This window comes from Miscanthus floridulus, chromosome 19 (genome assembly GCF_019320115.1).
Source record: "Miscanthus floridulus cultivar M001 chromosome 19, ASM1932011v1, whole genome shotgun sequence".
NCBI lineage: Eukaryota > Viridiplantae > Streptophyta > Magnoliopsida > Poales > Poaceae > Miscanthus > Miscanthus floridulus.
The window spans coordinates 115,116,631-115,136,186 of record NC_089598.1 but is presented as its reverse complement, the minus strand read 5'-3'; the positions used below and the strand labels follow the sequence as shown (position 1 = coordinate 115,136,186).

Sequence of the window (19,556 nt, the reverse complement as noted above, 5' to 3'; positions counted from 1 at the left end):
GAACTGCTGGAGTTCTTTTATGCTTTCTACTGGGTGGTGTGTCTTTTTATTTTATATCTGATGAATAATATGTATAGATAGAGAAATTAAAAAAACACATTGACAAATATTATTTGAGAAAAAAATTATTGAACACTGAAAACAAGTTATGCTTTCCTTTCAGTGTCAAATAGAAAAGATCAAACTGCTCAGTGTCTTTTATTTATTTCTAGAGCAAAGAAAGAAAGCACTAGCTTTACTATATCTCAGATATAAGAAATTTACTTTTACATTATTTTTGTCTCCCAGATCTGCTCAGCTCAGCAACCGGAAGCATCGCATGCATGGCCAGCCCAGCCGTTTCCGTTCCGTGCCACGCACCGTTTTTTCCTCTCAGCGATAACTGCGAGAAGTGGGCAGAATCGTCATTTCCCGCCTCCCTGGACTCCATGTTTTAAAAGGTCACGGTTGCCCACGCCCGTTGCCAGCGGAGAAAGAGAGGTCGACCGGCCCCGCTGCCCCCACCGCAGCGCCACCGAAGCCGCCAAACACCACCACCACATCCGCCAGAAGCCTCTCCCTCCCTCCCCCCTCCCCTCGTCGGCGCGCCGCCAATGGCCGCGTGGTGAAGCGCACCCGACGGAAGAAGCAGGCACCAACAGCCAAGCCCCCTCCTTTGTCCTCGCCGCCGCCGCCCTCCCACTGCTGCGGAAGGTTCGTTCCCTTGCGCGCCCCCTCCCGTCCCGGCCCGCCCGCATTCCGTGCCGTGTCCCTTCATCATAGGTTCGTAGTGGCGCTGAAGTCTATTCCTGGTCGGATTGCCTGGGCGCGGCCGCCATGTGGCTATTCCAACTTCCACCGGATAAGCTGTAGCTATTTCTGGGCGCTTCGCTGTTCGGCCGGCTAACGTACGGGCCGCGACAGCTGGGGGGTGAATCGCGGGAATTCAGGATCCGTGCCCCGGTTGGATCTCGAGTTCAGGAAACCTTGTAGTCTTTGGCGAGTTTTTCTTTCCTTTTTTCCCCTACGTACTGTATGCGTTTATTTCGTCTCATGTTTGCTGTATTTGAGCGGGTTGGTTTGACCGTCGTTTTGTCCCCGTACTTGTACTTCCTCGCAAGCTCTGGCCATTTGTTCTTTGTACCCGTGATGCGCCTGTACTGTGCACCAAGTCTTGCTTGTTTTGGGTTGCTTAAATTGGGTAAACGAGCAGTTTTTTTTTGTTTGTTTGATTTTGTGGTTTGCGTTGATGCTAATGTTGTTCTCGTGCTGAATTAGGTTGGGATCCCGGATTCAGACAGGTGCCAACCATTCGATTTGATTTGGGGCGCAGGAGTACTTTCCTATGGCCGCCTCCATCGCGGCCTCGTCCTTCTTTCCAGGGTCGCCGGCGCCGGCGCCGGCCGCTCCTAAGAACGGCCTTGGGGAGCGCCCGGAGAGCCTGGATGTCCGCGGCGTGGCGGCGAAGCCGGGAGCCTCGTCCAATGCCGTGAGGGCGGGCAAGACGCGCGCCCACGCTGCCGTCCCCAAGGTGAACGGTGGGGGCAAGTCTGCGGTGGCGGATGGGGAGCACGAGACCGTACCTTCCTCGGTGCCGAAGACTTTCTACAACCAGCTTCCCGACTGGAGCATGCTCCTTGCGGCCATCACGACCATCTTCTTGGCCGCCGAGAAGCAGTGGACGATGCTTGACTGGAAGCCCAGGCGGCCTGACATGCTCACTGACACCTTTGGGTTTGGCCGGATCATACATGATGGGCTCATGTTCAGGCAGAACTTCTCCATTAGGTCCTATGAGATAGGGGCGGATAGGACGGCATCTATAGAGACGCTGATGAACCATTTGCAGGTAAGGATTTGTTATTTTTGAGGCGTGAGATTGTTGTGGCTGAGGATTGGACGATGAAAAAAGTTTGGATTTGATCCAGGAAACGGCACTTAATCATGTGAAGACCGCTGGGCTGCTAGGTGATGGATTTGGCTCCACACCAGAGATGAGTAAAAGAAACTTGTTCTGGGTGGTTAGCCAAATGCAGGCCATCGTCGAGCTTTATCCATGCTGGTATGGTTTGCAGCATCGCATGATCTTGTTTCAGTTTTCTTATCGTGATTTGAGCTTGAAATAAGTTGCACCCATGTGGCTATCTGCGGAGACATAGAATTATTAATGATCACGGCTTGTTTCCTCAGTGCTGGTATTGAGTGATTTGTTGAATGGGGTTTTCAAGTTGTTTGGCAATAAATGTGAAAAGAAAGTTCCCTGGTGTTCTTTGCACTGTTTGACATTAACTAGTTGGATGAGCCTATATAGTTTTTTAGCACGTGGAGCCTATATAGTTGTATGTCACTGTGAGCAGTTCCTCAATTATTGATGCAGATACACTCATTGAACCTCTTGAGGTCTTGATATGTTTTCCTATGGTAACTAACAGATACTAGAAAGTTTACCTTCTGTGAACTGAAGATGATCCCTCATCATCTGGGTTCTACTATTATGTGTTCTAAGTCGCGCTATTCTGCTGCAGGGGTGATACTGTTGAAGTAGATACATGGGTTAGTGCTAATGGTAAAAATGGAATGCGTAGGGATTGGCATATACGTGATTCTATAACAGGCCACACGATACTGAAGGCAACAAGGTTCAAATCTCTGCTATTTATACCATTAATCAATTTTATTAACAGTTTATTTCTACCAACTGCCATGTTACGATTGATGCTGCATTTATAATTTTTTTCTGCTCAAAGTACGTGAACTTGGTTACATGGGCATCCTGTTGCAATATTTTTTTTCTAATTTATGTCTTTGTGCAGTAAATGGGTTATGATGAACAAACTTACTAGGAAGCTTGCAAGAATTCCAGATGAAGTGCGGACTGAAATAGAGCCATACTTTTTTGAGCGTTCTGCTATTGTTGATGAAGACAACCGCAAGCTTCCAAAACTGCCAGATGGTCAAAGCACTTCTGCAGCTAAATATGTGAGGACAGGGCTGACTGTAAGTAACTGAATTAATATTTAGATTAAATTGCTAGTCTGTTCATATAGTTATTTTTTCTTTGCTGTTTTATATATTTGTTGTCTATTTTATGCAGCCTCGGTGGGCTGATCTTGATATAAATCAGCATGTCAATAATGTTAAATACATTGCGTGGATTCTTGAGGTAATTTTCTTTCTGATGATATGCATCTTTATTCTACTCTTCAGTGTTTCTTGTTTAGAGACTGAAATAGGTAATGAAGCACATTCATGACCAGCTATTTTAGTACTTGTGATTTATTTGAACTATTTTATTTCACACTCAAGTACTCTATGCTGGGGGGGGGGGGGGGTAGATTCAGTATAATGGCTCATCTCATGATATATATTATGGTATCTTTTTTTAAAAAAACTTATCCATTACAACAAATGCACAAGTTGGACAAGGAATGCATCTCCTGAGATTTTAGTATATTTGGTTGGTCACCTAGGCACCTAACAATGTCATGGACTTTTGTTGCTTTCGTGCAAGAGCAGCCTGTGTACAAATCAATTTAGTCTTTCTTTGCTCTAAGCTACACAGAAATAAGATGGCGTAGAGATAATTCTTATATTTGCCTGATTGATGATATGCCATGTGTTGTTGGCTGGTCGCTCATGCACTTATTGTTGGCTATGAGTACGGAGACAGTTATCATTTGGTTTTCCTTCCTGCTTCATTAATTGGCAGCTCTTCTGCCACTATTAATTAGAGGGGGGACTCTACTATTTGGTCAAGTGATTCTAAACCCAAACTGGATAGGAAAGAATCCAAAAAAAAAATGAGACAGATTAGCATATTAATTAGTGCCTTGTATACAAAGACTTTTGCCCACATCTGCAATTAACCTTACTTTTATCTTTTTGCCTCAGAGTGCACCGATCTCTATTCTTGAGAATCATGAACTGGCGAGTATTGTGCTGGATTACAAAAGGGAGTGTGGCCGGGATAGTGTGCTGCAGTCACACACCTCTGTGCACACGGATTGCAACAGTGAGTCTGGAGAAACAACCTTGCACTGTGAGCATGTGCTGAGCCTTGAATCAGGTCCGACCATGGTGAAGGCCCGGACCATGTGGAGGCCTAAGCGAACCAAGGCCCAAGAAACAGTGGTTCCATCTTCATTTTGAACTGTGTGAGATGTTGGGGATGGTGATTTTGGCAGCAAACTATTTGGTAAAAGATCAGAATGGTTACTAGTGTCCTCTATTGGAAGCAAATCACACAAGGCGAGGCCTAAACTAATTTAGTTATGAAGTGTGAAAAATAGAGGAGATACAAGTGAGTCACAATGGAGGAGACAGAACCGGGGAGATCGAATACAAAGGAGGCTTCCTGTGCATGGCTTGTTTCTGTTTTTTCTTTTGAGTTCTTTCTTAGTGTTGTAAGTATTGATCTGTCTGTAGCTACAAGTGTATGAAGGGGAGCGAGTGCTTCCCATACATGTTCCTTCTGGTGCTATGTCCATATGTTATAAGCCCCTTGAAAACAGCTTTGTCGCAGCCATATTCATTCAGAGAATTTTAATCTCGTATATTGTATTTGCTGATATTAAAAATTGATATTATTACTCTTCTCAGGCTGATAAAGTGTGTCTAAACTTCGTACCTGGGGCAATGCGTTAAATATTGAAATTGTGCAGCTTGTGATCCACTTTGACAAGCATAGTTTTTTTTAATATATCTTTTGATTTATAGTTGTTTGAACTGAAGACAGCTTGGCGTGAGCAATGACGGGTTGACATGTCTACCATCATACCATGCTTTCTGCGCCTAATTTCTAGACTAGACTAGAGTTGACTGATGAGAAAGGAGAACAAACTGAATTTTGCATCCGACTCCCTTTACGGATGGCTGAATTTGAGCTGTGGAGGCTACTCGAAGACAAGTCATATGCGATGTTTGGATTCTAAAGCTGTCTTTGATGGAATTGTTCTTATGGGTGGTTCAAGTTAGGTTACCAAAGTTAATATAGGAGGGGCCCTGCAAATCATTGAGCTGGTTAATGATCATTGATTGGAATTGCTAATCGATGTGCCACTTTTTTTATACGACTTATTTGTAGAGATCATAATATATCAATCACCAATAATCTTGAAAATCGTTAATTTTTCCTGGTTTGGTCAGGGCAGCAACAGGGACCCTGGTAGACTTGTCTTTTCAGCCATATTTTTTCAGCGAAGGAACAATATTTTTCTCTCAGGCTGTTCGATTCTTTCCTATTCTAAATTTCTGGCGTTTTACTGGCCAAATTTCCATGCGATTTAGAGACAATATATGGTAATTCATATGTCAGTTCATTCCTTTTCTATTGGTTATCAAGTCTGTCCCGCGTATTCACATATATATAATTTAGGCCTACCATCTAACAGGCTCCGATGATCGTTTATAACAGGGCGTTACTTGAGTCCGGATGGACGCCCGTGGCTGCTCGTTTCCTGTCGATAGCGAGCGGATGGCGCGGACCTTAGCTTGCTCTAGGCCACTACGCGAGCATCGGCCCACCCGGGCCACCACCTTTCCGGGTGTTTGCGTACTTGTCAGGTAGGGTTTCCCGTCGAGCTCGAATTGCCGCAGTGAGGGAAGGGAAGGGAAGGGAAGGTCGCAGGTGCGAAAATCGTTGGCTACACGGACCTCGCCAGTGGCCGCGGCAAGCGGATGGAGCGCGGTCGCAACGGGAGGCACGAGTTCGGATGGCTGGCGGACGTCGGTGAGCGGCGCAGCGGAGTCCGTCCGAGCGGAGGCGGTAGGGCGAGCAGAGTCCATCCTTCAGGCATGTGACGCGCGGATGAGTGGATGGGGATAGATCCGTGAACGAGGAGATAAGGCACAGACGCGTCCGTGACTTATCATTATCATTTATAACAAGAAAAGCTATTCTTGAGCGAAAACAGAGGGAGAAGAATCTACGAGGGAGGCAAAGATGCCTGACCTGCCGTGTAACCATTGACTCATAAAGTTGCGGCAAGGCTCCCACCTCCCATCCCCAGGTTATAGAAGGCCAAGATTTTGGATAGGGCAGGCAGATTGACATTGGTAAACTCAGTATTGTCACCATCCATGTGCATTTTCTCACTGTTTTCACTCTGAAGAAATGTACCATCAAGAAGTTAGACAAATTCAGAAAATCGTTCCTGTAGAAAGGATCGTAGAATTTGCTCGACTCTGGGATCTGATGCAGTTAACTGATCAAGACGACTGGATTACATGGAAGTGGATTGCTACTGCTCCTTCAACGCATCCTCAATCTGGAGAGCACACACAGGAGGAAAAAACACACAAGTCGGCGGAGACTGCGGTTCACTTCTGTCTGTGTTCAATGTCTATTTTTGTAAAAGAATTCTGGCTAGGGATGATGAGCCTTTGGGCTGGCAACAGAGCCTGAATTCCACAAAATAATGACCATTTGATTGAGGAATGGTGGACAGCTTCCATGCAAGGAATGAGCTCGACGAAACAAAAGAACGACGGCTGCATTCATGATTTATGGCGCCGGGCCGGGAATGGATTTTTTTTTTTTTTTTTTTTTTTTTTTTTTTTTTTTGGTGAAGGAAAAAGCCTGCAATCCGACTCAAGTCCTGGGCCTCGCCAAGGAAGAGATTAGACTAAGAACATAGGCCTGCGGCAGCCCTGGCCCAGCACGCGATTTGGAGAATCGGCTCTGCGTTTCTCCTTCTAACCTTCCATCGGCACCGTCGCTCCCTCTCATCCAACACGCCGGCGCCGCCCGCTGCTCACCTCCGCTCTTCCCGGCTACAGCCGCCGTCCGCCCACCGCCTGTGCCACCCCTCCCCTCCGCGCGAGCCGCCGGCGGGCCATCTCTGCGCGCGTCCCTCCCTGCGCGAGCCGCCGCCGGCGCGTGCCTCTCCTCGGCGGTAGGCGCCGCAGCTGCCCTGCGCGAGTCGCCGGCGCCGCTCCTCCCTCCCGTCGGCGACGGCCCTCTTCTGCGCGAGTCGCCGGCAGCACCCCTCCCCGCCGCTGCCATAATCAGGATTGCCAAACACCCTGAGATAGATTGCGAGTTTCAAATAAGCCGAAACAAACAGGGCCCTTAGCTCGCCTCACCTCGCCGCCGCCGCGGCCATTTACGGCGAAAATCCTACCCTGCCCGGCGCCTGCGGCCGCGGCCGTGGACAGATAGATCGGTGACGAGGGGGAAACCCGTAGTAGGAGCAGGGGGGATGGTGTTCGGTCAGGTGGTGATCGGCCCGCCGGGATTCGGCAAGACCACCTACTGCAACGGCATGTCGCAGTTCCTCTCCCTCCTTGGCAGGTACATACGCCGCCTAGTTCTTCACTATTGCTTTGGTTGTCCGTTGTCCCTCACAAGCTGCTCTAGCTAAGTGGAAGTGGAATACGCTTGGCTTTGACTTACTTGTTACTGCATATATTACTTGCCTGGAGACCCGCTGCGTGATTCGATTAGTAACTATGGAAGCCAATAATAGTGCCCTCCTCTGCTAAGGTTGATTGCGAATGTTAACTGGTACCATGTTGTTGGTGCCAGAATTTGTGCTGAGAGTTTAAACTTCACCCTTGGCTTTGTTTTGGTTGGACTAAAGTTGAAGTTGATAATTTGCTCACAGGGACTGTTTCCTTAATGTGTTTTTTTTTGTTGCTGCAGGAAAGTTGCGGTTGTCAATTTGGATCCTGCAAATGACACGTTGCCGTATCCTTGACTCTTTGAGCACCACCATCCTCTGTACTCACTCTCTTATATGTCTTACTTATAACATACTCTCTCTCCTTGATGTTCTCTAGTCACAATTGAAATTTTTCCTTGACAGTGATAAATAGATATGAGTGTGCCATAAACATTGAGGACCTCATAAAACTTAGTGATGTCATGGCTGAGCATTCGCTTGGCCCTAATGGAGGTTGCTCCTGGTCCTCTATTGCTGTTCAGTAACCTACCTGCTTTTGTTCTGATAATATGGCTTCTTTCTCTATGGTGTTAAAATCTATGTCAGGGCTTGTGTACTGCATGGATTACTTGGAGAAGAATATTGACTGGCTTGAAGAAAAACTGAAGCCTCTTATTGAAGGTGAGTAATGAATACCTCTCTGAAGTTTGCACAGATGTTCAGTGGCAATATCTGTGCAATGGTCATATCCCAAAAGGGCAACATCTGATGGAAAAACTTATAAATTGCTAATATCAATAAATTTGTTATTTTACATTACACAGGGCTTTCCATGTGCTTGGACTGAACCAATTACATACTAATAGACTAATGATCCAACCAGGATCAGAATTAGAGTTAGAATTTTATAAACCGTATTCTGTTATCCTCAGGATTGCACCTCAGTTTAAAAGTATTCTGCTGTTTATTGTGCTATATATTTCTTAGTCATAGACTTAGCAGGTGAGAACTAAACATTGTAAACACTCATACTGCTCAAATTATTGACTTGCAAACATAACATTTCTGCAGATCACTATCTGTTATTTGATTTTCCGGGGCAAGTGGAACTTTTCTTCCTTCACTCAAATGCAAGAAGTGTTATTAATAAACTCATAAAAAAGATGGACTTGAGGGTATGCGTCTGTTCTTGGTCCTATTTAGATTGCCTTAATGCTAATGAACTAGATTGTTTAATGTTTTTTTTTCTGTATTCTGCAGCTGACTGCTGTGCACCTTATTGATGGCCATTTATGCTGTGATCCTGGAAAGTATGTGAGTGCTTTGCTTCTTTCACTGTCAACAATGCTACACATGGAATTGCCACATATCAATGTCTTGTCAAAGATTGACCTAATTGAGAACTATGGGAATTTAGGTATTGTGCCCTCGATCTTCCTGTCATTTGAACATTTATTATTGCTCGTGGAATTTGATGTCCATACCTTCTTTCACTGTCAACAATGCTCCAGAACTGCCAAGGCCGAATGCACTTCTCCCACACGCACGCACGCGGCACCAGCACCACACCGGACCGCGCGCATCTTTATAGGCAGCGGCCTCCTCTCGTTCGTCCTCCAGTACACCGCACGCACTCGCCTCCGACAGCGACCGCGCAACGCAACCGCGTCCTTCTCCGAGCCGCTCCGGTCCCCCCGGTTCCCCTCCCTCTCCTCCCCTCCGCAGCAGCCGCGTTCGTCTTCTGGCGCGACCTGCCTGACCAAGGAAAGCTTATCGGCCGGACGAACGGTGCAGCAAGCAGACCTCAGACTCTCTCAGAGAGAAGAAGCCCGGGCGGAACAAGCGCATCCAGTGATGTCGATGAGCTCGACCAACTCTGCGGCGGCTTCCCCGGCCGTGTCTGGCCTCGACTACGACGACACCGCGCTCACCCTCGCCCTCCCGGGCTCCTCCTCCTCCGCCGACCCCGCCGCCGCCGACCGCAAGCGCGCCGCCGCCGACCACGACAAGCCGCCCTCCCCAAAGTACGCGCCTTCTCTTCTCTCTAGCTTCAACCCTCGCGCGCCGCGTGTGGACACGACGCCCGACGCCCATGGACGGCACGGCTTTTGTTGACTCTGGACTTACCTGGACGCTTGTGTGACGTCACGATGTGCAGGGCGCGGGCCGTGGGGTGGCCGCCGGTGCGCGCGTACCGGCGCAACGCGCTGCGTGACGAGCAGGCCAAGCTCGTGAAGGTGGCCGTGGACGGCGCGCCATACCTGCGCAAGGTGGACCTCGTGGCGCACGACGGGTACGCGGCCCTGTTCCGTGCGCTCCACGGCATGTTCGCCTCCTGGGAGTCTCGTCGACGCCGCCACCGGCGCCGAGTACGTGCCCACCTAAGAGGACAAGGACGGCGACTGGATGCTCGTCGGCGACGTACCCTTCAAGTAATTCACCGTACCCACCTCCTTGTTCCTGCTAATTATCTGTTCCCCAACCAATCCAAATCGGTGAAATACTTCATTGTCAAGCGTGCTAATCCCTCTCTTTCACATGAACGCAGGATGTTCGTGGACTCGTGCAAGAGGATCCGCCTCATGAAGAGCTCCGAGGCCGTCAACCTATGCAAGACCTCCAAATCCATGCATGTCCTAGCTACAAGATGTTACAGTACATATCATCATACAAGTACTGACATAGTGACATTATTACTTCATTGCATTGCTTCATGCAGCTCCAAGGATCTCAATGATTGTTGTTGCCCTATTAGGCGGCTAATTTGTCTGAATTTGTTCACCAAAGTGTGCACTGGAAGAGGCTTGGCTGCTCAGGTCCTCCATGCACGTTATACACCGTAGGATCAGGGTTCAGTCTGTTGTTGTGTTCTGTACAGGCCATACACCCCATGGAAACTTCCTCAGTTTCAAGTGCCCTTTCTCTCGGCCGGACGGTTTGGTTTTTGGATGCCGGCGAGAAGGCGGCACTAGCACGTCGTCAGCTATAGATTATTAGTAGTAGTTCCGTTTTTCGCTTTCTTTCATACTTGGATTTCTGTTTCAGTCTTTGCCCTCGATCGTCTTGTCTCGAGGGATCCATGTATACACGAATATGGTACATGCTGTGTGCTGTTTTCATTGTATAAGGTCAAAGAATACAAGTACGATCTATCAGTGTTCTTGTAATTTGGCAGCCTGATCTGTTAGTTTGATCTCTACTGATCGGCCCAACGGCTAATCGGACCCTTTGACCGTGTCCTGATCGGGGACGCTTAACCGACCACTGGTCGGCGGGCCCCTGTCACACAGCGCTGTAAGAAAAGAGAGGTGGGGCCAAGGCACACGAAACGAGGTTTGACGTCGCCACTGGACCCTACCGAAGAACCCTAGAATCCCTTTCGATCGTGGGCAGCGTTGCAAGTGATGGGAAGCGCCGCCGGATGCGTTGCCATCCTCTGGACTACACCGCTGCTGCCGTGGTGATTTCTTCCCCTCTACCACCTCTGCCGAACCCAAAGGTATGGGCCTCTACACTGTCTCCCTCTTCCGAGTCTGCCTTCCACTCCCGATTCATGTTTTAGGTCAATTTGAATCAAATAGAGATGAATGCACCCACTAATCGACACCTAGATGATCCCTAAGGTTTTAACAATGGTACCAGAGCAAGGTTGTCAGTGTGTAGATCTAGTATGGGGTAGAAAATTGAAAAGAAATCGAAGAGAGGCAGAGGGTTCGATCCGATTCGGATTGAAACCCTAACCCTAATCGGGGGAAGAAACAAAGATGTAGAGATGTAGAGGGTTCAACCGAACCCTAACCGTCGGGGAAGAAGAACAGTGAAGTAACCCGAACCCTAACCTAACCCCAAATTGGACAAGATCCGAGAAGAATAGAAGAAGACCCAAAAGAGAAGAAGAAGGGGAAAGGGGAAGAGCTAGGAAGGTGGCTTACCTCGCCGATCTCGAATCAAAACAGAAAGAAAAATCGAATCGGGTTAATCCTAACCCTAATCCGAATCCTAACCCTAAAGAATTTTCATGTTTCCGCTACAAAGTTTAATGTTTATTATCTTCCAATTAAATTCGAATCAACGGGAGAATTTAATTTGAAGAGCAGTTATATTTAGTAAATTATGATTATGTTGATCCTCTAATTAAATTGGAACCAACGGAAAAACTTAATTAGAGGAGTAGTCTATTTTTTTGTTTAAGTAAGATTATTGTATTGTCATTTTCTGACCAACGTTGATGATGACAATATTATAACGAATTTAAGTTTGAAGTTTAAATCTCTAGAAAATTTTACACCAACGTGGTGAATTTTTCAGAGAGTTGATAAGGACCAAGAAATGCTCCTTAACTAATAGAATGTATTTTGTTAACATGTTTCCGCTGTGATGAAGTTGATTATCTTCTAATTAAATTCGAACCAATGGAAGAATTTAATTTTGAAGAGTAGTTATATGTATTTCAAGTTAATTTATGAGTTTTATGCATTAATTCTATTTTCTGCCCAACGGTGATGTAGAATTGATGCAGAAGCATATAATATGTTTTATTTTTAATCGACGAGATCACTCGGCTGCATGCCAACGGGCTACAATGCTGAGGTATGTGAATGAAAAGGCTCGAGTCAAGCCAGTTCATGATAGTTTTTGTTAGTTTACTAATTTTCTGATTAAATTGGAACCAACGGGAAGATTTAATTGGAAAATGAAGTATAAGTGAATGTTTTAGTTGTTATGACTAAGTTTTCATATAGATATATCCCGCATGGGGAGAAGTTTTGGCATAGTAATTATGCTAGTCCATCCTGCATGGCGAGATAATTTTTTGTGATGATTCATATGTTTTTGTATCCCGCATAGCGAGAGAAGTTTGGGTAGCTCTTATGCTATCCTAGTATTAACCATGTCATAATAGAAATGCACCGTCATGGTAAATACTAATCAAAGGACAAGGAAAAGATGCAAGCGTGACTTGCAAAAGTACCATTAATAAAAGACCTCGTTGAGTTCTTGAAGTGAAATAAGGAAAGTGTACTCCTAAACAGATCAAGAAATAACTTTGTTTACATGACATAATCATGTGAATGAAGTAAGTTAAAAGTGTATCCTCGTTTACAGGCTTTCTGAATAGTTATCAAAATTATGGTAGTAAAGTTCATGCCATATTTCAAGGGGGAGAATATTAAGATCAATTAAGAAAAATACTCTTACTCTTCATTAAGAGTGAGATAAAGATTAATTAAGATGAATACGACCGTTGGAGGAGTACAACTGTCACAACGATGATACCCCTAAGCAGAGAAATAGCCAAATTCCTGGACCTTTAAAGTTCTGACTGGAAGATAGCGTAGCCAGTCTCAAAGATGCTAAGGTGGTGCTTAAAGCGCCATATGAGAGTTTAACAGATTGAGCCCAAAATACGATATTTGAAGATACATTATCTTTAGAAAAGATGGGAAGATTTGGGGGAGCATGGTATGTAAAGGTATGTAGAGACCTAAGACTTTGAAGAAAAGCGGGGCTGCATGCCCACTTCAGTGATTCAAAAATAACGAATCTCTCAATACTTGTTGATGTTGTATGACTTATACAACACCTGTTGTTAGCTTTTCAAAGAAGATAAATAATGTAAACAAGGATCTTGTCGTACAGGAGCCTGTAGAATCAGTTGTCTCTTGGCAATGAAGAGCAACAATAGCCCCATATGAAAGTGCCAGTAGATGAGGCCCCAGAAGGTATCAAAGAATTAGTAAACTAGTTTTTCTAAGGACTATGAAGCCAATGTTAGTAAAGAAATTCAAATAGAAGGTGATTCCATCTCATTTAAAGAAGCCATGAGAAGCGTTTACTCATTTAAAGTGCAAGAAGCTATGGAAGTTAAAATGAATTAGGTGAATACCAATGATGTTTGGGACTTGGAAGTAATTTCCAATGGAGCCAAAACAATAGGCTGTTAATGAGTCTACAAGACAAAATATGACTCCAAAGGAAATGTAGTGTCGGTGCAGAAAGTGACCAACACGTAAATATTTGTAGTTTTACCGTACGTTGTGATCGGATGTGGCCTAGCACTCAATGACATAGGGTTTATACTGGTTCAGGCAACATGCCCTATGTCCAGTTTGAGTTGGTCGGTGACTTTATTCCTGAGCCCAGGTGCTCGAAGTTTGCTGTGGGGTTACAAACGAGAGGAAGAAGATGGGGGTTGCAAGAGGCCCGGTTGAACTCTAGGCCAAAGGGACGAGTGAGACGGGAGCTCCTACGTGCGCTAAGTATTTGAGCGTGTGCTCTGTGTATCTGTGAGATTGATCCTGGAGTTGTGTTTTGAATCGTCCAAAGGGATCCTCCTATTAGGAGAGAGCGCATCCCCTTTTATAGATGAAGGGGATGGCTTTACAAGTGAGAAAGGGAGAGTTTACGTATGCTACTAAGTCTTGTTGCCCACGCCATCGGGTACAATGATGATTGTAGGCGCCCACGATACTGTTGATGTCAGATGCATGTTGGGGGTTTCGTCGTCTTCTTCTGGTATGGAAGATGTCGACGCCTACCATATTGTTGGTGCCCCGAGGCATGGGGGGTTTTACCATGTTCGCCGGGTATGGGAGTTGAGGGTGCCTACAACACTGTAGGGTAAAACGTCGGCGCCCACAATACTGCTTGGTTTCTAACATGCCTGGAAGGTGGTAGGGCACCCTTCTGTCATGTCCTGGTACCGTCCTATAGGTGTACAGGGTACGGTCTTTGGTATTGCGGTTGACTTGAGCGTTCTGCCTTACTTGCTCCGTCTATTTCCTAGGTCCTTGTCGAGCGGGCATCCTCGGTCGGTTGGTCCCAGTCTGCTCTGACTATGCCAATCGGAGAAGAGCTATAAGTAGAGGTTTGTTGTATCCCCGATCGGAGACGCAGGTCGGAGTTGGAAGCGACGTTGGCCAGGCCTTCCGGTCGGAGAAGCGGGTTGGAGTTGGAAGCGAGCGACGTTCCTCATTGGCTAGGCCTTCCGGTTGGAGAGGTAGGCTAGAGTTAGAAGCGAGCGTCGTTCCTCCTCGACCAGGTGTTCTGGTCAGAGAGGCAAGATGGAGTCAGAAGCGAGCCAGGATCGCCCTTCTGGCCTATCGTGAGGTTTTTTTGGCTGGCCTAGGAGTTGTGCGTCGTTCGCAACGTTGTCTGCTGGGCTGAGCTTTTGCTGGGAAGCTGGTCCATGAGGGACCCTTAGTTTATGAACCCGACAGGAGCCCCTGAGCCCCCGGGCGATTCTAGAAGAATCGTCTGGGGGATTTTTGTCTTGACGGTGGGTGCGTGCGAGCGCACCCGCGGGTGTAGCCCCCAAGCCCCCAGGCAATTCGGTAGAATTGTCCAAGGGGGGTTTTCGTGTCGCCAGTGGGGGAATTTTTAGTTTTCGAACTCGGGGGCGTGCAAGTGCACCCACGGGTGTAGCCCTCGAGCCCCTGGGCGATTCGGGCAGAATCACTTGGGGGGTTTTTGTCAGCGGGCATGAGTGTGTGCACCTTGGTGGGCGTAGTATCTTTTTCTAGTTTCTGACCCATCGTTTCTAGGAGAGTGATCCCAGGCGTTTTGGTCGTGGCTAAGGGACGGGGCGAGATGGAGTTTGTCATCCAGGGCGTTGGGCGTAGCCAAGGGATCAAGCGAGACGAACTTGTAGACCCAGGCATTGGGCGTAGTCGAGGCAGGCGAGGGATCGGGCGAGTCGGACTCGCGGATCCAGGCGTCGGGCACGCCGAGGGATCGAGCGAGTCAGAGAAGCGGACCCAGGTGTTAGGCACAACCGAGGCAGGCGAGGGGTCGAGCGAGACGAACTCGCGGACCCAAGCGTCGGGCGTAGCCAAGGGATTAGGCGAGACGGACTCACGGATGCCGGCATCGCCCGCAGCCGAGGTAGGCGAGGGATCAGGCAAGACGAACTCGTGGATCTAGACATCGGGCGTGCCAAGGGATTGGGTGAGTCGTAGTCGCCGATCCAGACGCTAGGCGCATCGAGGGATCGGATGAGTCTGAGTCGTGGATCTAGGCGTAGCCGAGGTCGTGCCGAGGTGTTGGGCGTCCTAAACCCCTTAGCCCTATTGGGCTCGGTAGGGGTCGGTTTGAGTTTTCGTGTATTACCTCGTTCGTGGTTTTCAGAACCGGAGGGGTTGAGCTAACGTCGCTTGCCTTGATGGCTCGAGTGATGCGCTCGGTGAGCTCGCTAACGGGCACGTTTGAGTGAAATCCAGGTCTGTCGTTCATGACGGGGTCGGCATAGCCCTCATGTGGCATTCCACTGCTCCTTAACCCGGGTCCCAATAGATGCCAAGGTCGTTCTGGAGACCGAACCGGGTGGCCTGCTGTCCTCCCCTCGATGGAGATTCTGTGGGCATGGCTTGAGGTTTAGGATCGAACGAGAAGGTTGAGATGACCCTATCTGCTTCAGGGCAGACTGGGCGAGGGCTGCTCGGGGCTCATTTGTGTTTTCTCCCCTAGCTCTGTTTGATGCGAGGTGGCCTCAAGCCCTTCGCAGGCTAGCCTTCGAACCCTGGTCAGTCGTTGCTCATGTTGAATGTGGCAACTATCGCTTCGTGACACAACATGGAGCGTTGTGATGCATTTAACTGCATATGCGATGCTTCAGATGTATGGGATGAATGAATGTGAATGCATGTAGGATTGTATGAATGACAACAAGTGAATGAATGATCATATAAAGAAATAGTGGGGGTTTGGTAATGTTACCTTGATGACTTGAGTGACGGGGTTTGAGGAGCTCCTATCGGATATGTCCGACCGGGATCCGCGCTCGTCATTCATGATGGAGTCAGCATGGCCCACATGGGGTGTCCCTCTACTCCTTACCTATCTCTCAGCGTTCGCCTGAGGCGTTCGATCGACTCAGGAATCCCGTTGGTCTCTCCTGGGCGGAAATCTCATCGTTGAGCCTTTCCAAGTCCCGCCTGGGAAGGCGGAGGGCTGCCTGTGCGCAGTTGCGCCTTGTTTCTCGTGCCCGATGTGCGGTAGTGGTGGGCCATACCTAGGCCACGTCCTGCCTGACCAGGCGCCATCTCATCGGGTGGGGCACATCCCATCAGTCAGGGTGCGTCCCGCCGTATTCTATCCACATTGAATAGGGGAAGAGAGAGGATTTTTTGCCCCAATCCCTCACCTTTCCCCAACTACTGTGCCTTCTCCTTAAATAGGGGAAGGGAGAGCTCGCTTATTCCCTATCTGCCACCTCTCTTCCTTCTTCCTTCTCATCAAGAGTGCTTGTGTGCCGCAGCGGTTCCTTAGTGAGAGAGAGGGTAAGCGAGGGGGAGAACTCACAGATCCGTTCATAAATCCAGAGTGCAATGTCGAGTTGAAGGCCATCCGAGGTGGTGCTGGCTACCTTTGCTGAGGAGGGGCAGCTTCCGCTGAAGGAAGTGGTGTACTGGATCCTGTGCAGGCTCCTTAATGAGTGGGGCCTAGAGATGCAGCACCTCAATCCGACTAGGGTGCTGCGCTTCGTCGACTTCATCACCGTCGATGAGGCCTTCTTTGGGATGGAGCCATACGTGGATTCTTTTTGGTGGATCTTTACCGAGCGAGCCTTGTCTGAGGGGAAGTCACCTAGGACCGCACTGGTGGGGGTTTTTGTCCCTGTAGCTCCTCAGGTTGGCCAGTTCATAAAGTTTGATGAGATGTCAGAGACATCATCCAGCCATGGCGGCCATACTACGACAGGCAGTGTCCTTGTCCAGGAGCTGTCCTGTATGTATGGGAAAGCCTGGAGCTCCATGTTCTTCTACTGAGCATCTATGGGTGTGACGCCCTTGAGGTACCCGTTGCGCTCACCGAAGTCAAGGGAGCAGAACCGGGTGGGGACCTTATGGTGGTGGAGGTTCATCGAGCATGGCTGAAGGCATGCGTCCAGAGGACGTCACCCAGTCTACAAATGGAATATAGGTTGGGTCAAAAGCTTCGTTCGAGCCGAGCATTGCCCCATCGAAGGGTGAGCAGCCTTTATCTTCGCCGGTCGTGTTGTCAGCCGATGCCGTCAGGCGGCCATAGTAGATGTAGCCAGCAGATGTAATAGTTTAAGTTCAAGGGGGAGGCCCCGTGTGAACTATTGTATTGACGAATACATCAATTTTTATTTTGTGATGAATTACTTCGTTCAGGGAAGCTTGTCCCGTCCGTTCCTTATTTTTACCTTAGCATCGGTTTATTTTATTCTTTATTTTTTGCACCTGCCTGTTCGTCCCGTAGGCTGCAACCTTAAGAGCTCGGGCGTGGCCCACGAGGCTCAGCTGCTTGTAACCATCGGTAGAGGCGGTGTGCGATCGGTCGGAATATTGAAGCAAAGTTTATGTAAGATAATTAAAGGAACATACTACTCTTTCGTTCGGTTAAAGACTGTATTTACCATATGATAGTAAAAAAGAGGTGGTATCATACCCTCGTGGAGCCCTCGAGTGACCTGGGCCGAAAGTGTTCGGGCCGGGGTGCTCTGTAGGAGCGAACGTTGAATGAAAAAAATGGTAAGACTGAATTTTTAGGGAAGAAACGACGTAACTGTTTGATGTTCCAAGTATTGGTGAGAACGTCGCCATTGTCATTCTTCAGTTGGTAGGCACTCGGTCGGATAACTTCGGTCATTGTATAGGGTCCTTCCCGTGGTGGAGAGAGTTTGTGCTTCTCCTTGGTCGACTGGGTCCTTCAAAGCACGAGGTCTCCGACCTCAAGGATCCTTCCTCGAATTTTCCTCTCGTGGTACCTGCGGAGAGTCTGCTGGTAGCGAGCGGGGTAGATGATGGTCGTCTCATGGGCCTCCTCGAGCAGGTCGACTGCGTCTTGCTAAGCCTCCGTGGCTCGGTTGTGGTCGAAGGCCTTCACTCTGGGGGCACCGTGGTCGAGGTCGGAGGGCAGCACTGCTTTAGCTCTGTAGGCTAGGAAGAAGGGTGTGAACCCTATGGATCAGTTCAGGGTCGTTCTCAGGCTCCAGAGGATTGCTGGGACCTCTACAACCCATCGCCCGGCGTACTTGTTGAGTCGATCGAAGATGCGTGGCTTAAGTCCTTGGAGGACCATGCCATTGGCGCGCTCGACCTGGCTGTTAATACGTGGATGTCCGACCCAAGCCTAGTCGATCTTGATGCCGTATCCATCACTGAAGTCCAGGAACTTCTTTCTGGTGAAGTTAGTCCCATGGTCAGTGATGATACAGTTAGGAACACCGAACCGGTAGATGATGTCGAGGAAGAATTTGACCGCCTCTTTCGAGCGGATGTTAGTAATGGGCTTCGCCTCTATCCACTTGGTGAATTTGTCCATTGCTACGAGTAGGTGAGTGAAGCTGCTCAGGCCCTTTTTGAGGGGTCCTACCAAGTCGAGGCCCCAGACCATGAACGGCCAGGTGATGGGGATGGTTTGGAGCTCCTGTGCCGGTAAATGAGTTTGTTGAGCGTAGAACTGGAATCCCTCGCACCTGCGGACGACCTCCTCTGCATCTCGTAGTGCGGTGGGCTAGTAAAAACCTTGGCGAAAGGCTTTTCCGACCAGCGACCTCGGGGCCACGTGATGTCCATAGATTCCAGCAGGGACCTTGAGGAGGAGCTATTTCCCTTGGTTGGTTGGGATGCACTTCATGAGTACCCTCGATGGACTTCGCTTGTAGAGTTCTTCACCAATGGCGATGAACGTCTTGGCACGTCGAGCGATCCGCCGAGCTTTAGTATTTTTAGGTTGGAGATCCTCCTCGAGGAGGTAGGCGAGCAGCGGCGCTCTCTAGTCAGTTTGATCGAGTGCCAACACGACGACGTTGGTGGGTGATGTTGTTATGGAGGCACTGGGGTCGGAGCCCCTGAGCGCCGGTTTGGCGTCGGGTTGTGTCTAGATCGGACTTTCTAGGATGTGGGTGGACAGCTCGTGGAGGTCGTTGATGAAGACCCCGCTTGGAGACGGATCCCGCCTGGCGGCCAACTTTGCAAGAAAATTAGCGGCATCGTTGTCTTTTTGGGGGACGTGATGCAGCTTGATCCCCTAGAATTTGTCCTTGAGCTTGCGCACCTCTTAGTAGTATGCTACAATGAGGGGGCTTTTGTAGGAGGACTCCTTCATGACCTAGTCGATGACCAGCTCCGAGTCACCACGAACGTAGAGTTGTGTAGCGCCAAGCTCGATGGCGATGCGTAGTCCGTTGATGAGGGCCTCGTACTCCACGGTATTGTTTGAGGCTAA

The 19,556-nt window shown here is 48.5% G+C and overlaps 2 protein-coding genes and 1 pseudogene across 3 annotated transcripts; all 3 read left to right on the top strand.

Moving 5' to 3' along the window:
• The first annotated feature begins 494 nt into the window (after window positions 1–494).
• Window positions 495–4,574, top strand: LOC136528554 (palmitoyl-acyl carrier protein thioesterase, chloroplastic-like). 2 transcript variants are annotated; one of them, XM_066521529.1, is made up of 7 exons: window positions 495–693; window positions 1,258–1,828; window positions 1,908–2,041; window positions 2,505–2,618; window positions 2,793–2,976; window positions 3,074–3,142; window positions 3,871–4,574. In XM_066521529.1, the coding sequence occupies exons 2-7, from the start codon at window positions 1,325–1,327 to the stop codon at window positions 4,126–4,128; spliced, it is 1,263 nt and encodes a 420-aa protein (XP_066377626.1). In that variant the 5' UTR covers window positions 495–693; window positions 1,258–1,324; the 3' UTR covers window positions 4,129–4,574. The 2 variants fall into 2 exon arrangements, with proteins under 2 accessions (XP_066377626.1, XP_066377628.1); XM_066521531.1 differs by lacking the exon at window positions 495–693 and adding an exon at window positions 781–1,180.
• Window positions 4,575–6,626: 2,052 nt separating this feature from the next.
• LOC136528558 (GPN-loop GTPase QQT1-like) lies at window positions 6,627–7,961 on the top strand. Its single transcript, XM_066521534.1, has 3 exons — window positions 6,627–7,270; window positions 7,622–7,666; window positions 7,795–7,961. The coding sequence occupies exons 1-3, from the start codon at window positions 7,179–7,181 to the stop codon at window positions 7,904–7,906; spliced, it is 249 nt and encodes an 82-aa protein (XP_066377631.1). The 5' UTR covers window positions 6,627–7,178; the 3' UTR covers window positions 7,907–7,961.
• Window positions 7,962–8,959: 998 nt separating this feature from the next.
• On the top strand, window positions 8,960–10,507 carry LOC136528557 (auxin-responsive protein IAA23-like; annotated as a pseudogene).
• Window positions 10,508–19,556: the final 9,049 nt, after the last annotated feature.

Coding starts and splice junctions, on each gene's coding strand:
- LOC136528554 (XM_066521529.1), top strand. CDS start 1,325: ATGGCCGCCTCCATCGCGGCCTCGTCCTTCTTTCCAGGGTCGCCGGCG. Junction 2,042..2,504: donor GTCGAGCTTTATCCATGCTG/GTATGGTTTGCA, acceptor ATTCTGCTGCAG/GGGTGATACTGTTGAAGTAG. Junction 2,619..2,792: donor ACGATACTGAAGGCAACAAG/GTTCAAATCTCT, acceptor GTCTTTGTGCAG/TAAATGGGTTATGATGAACA.
- LOC136528558 (XM_066521534.1), top strand. CDS start 7,179: ATGGTGTTCGGTCAGGTGGTGATCGGCCCGCCGGGATTCGGCAAGACC. Junction 7,271..7,621: donor TTCCTCTCCCTCCTTGGCAG/GTACATACGCCG, acceptor TTGTTGCTGCAG/GAAAGTTGCGGTTGTCAATT. Junction 7,667..7,794: donor CCTGCAAATGACACGTTGCC/GTATCCTTGACT, acceptor AGTGATAAATAG/ATATGAGTGTGCCATAAACA.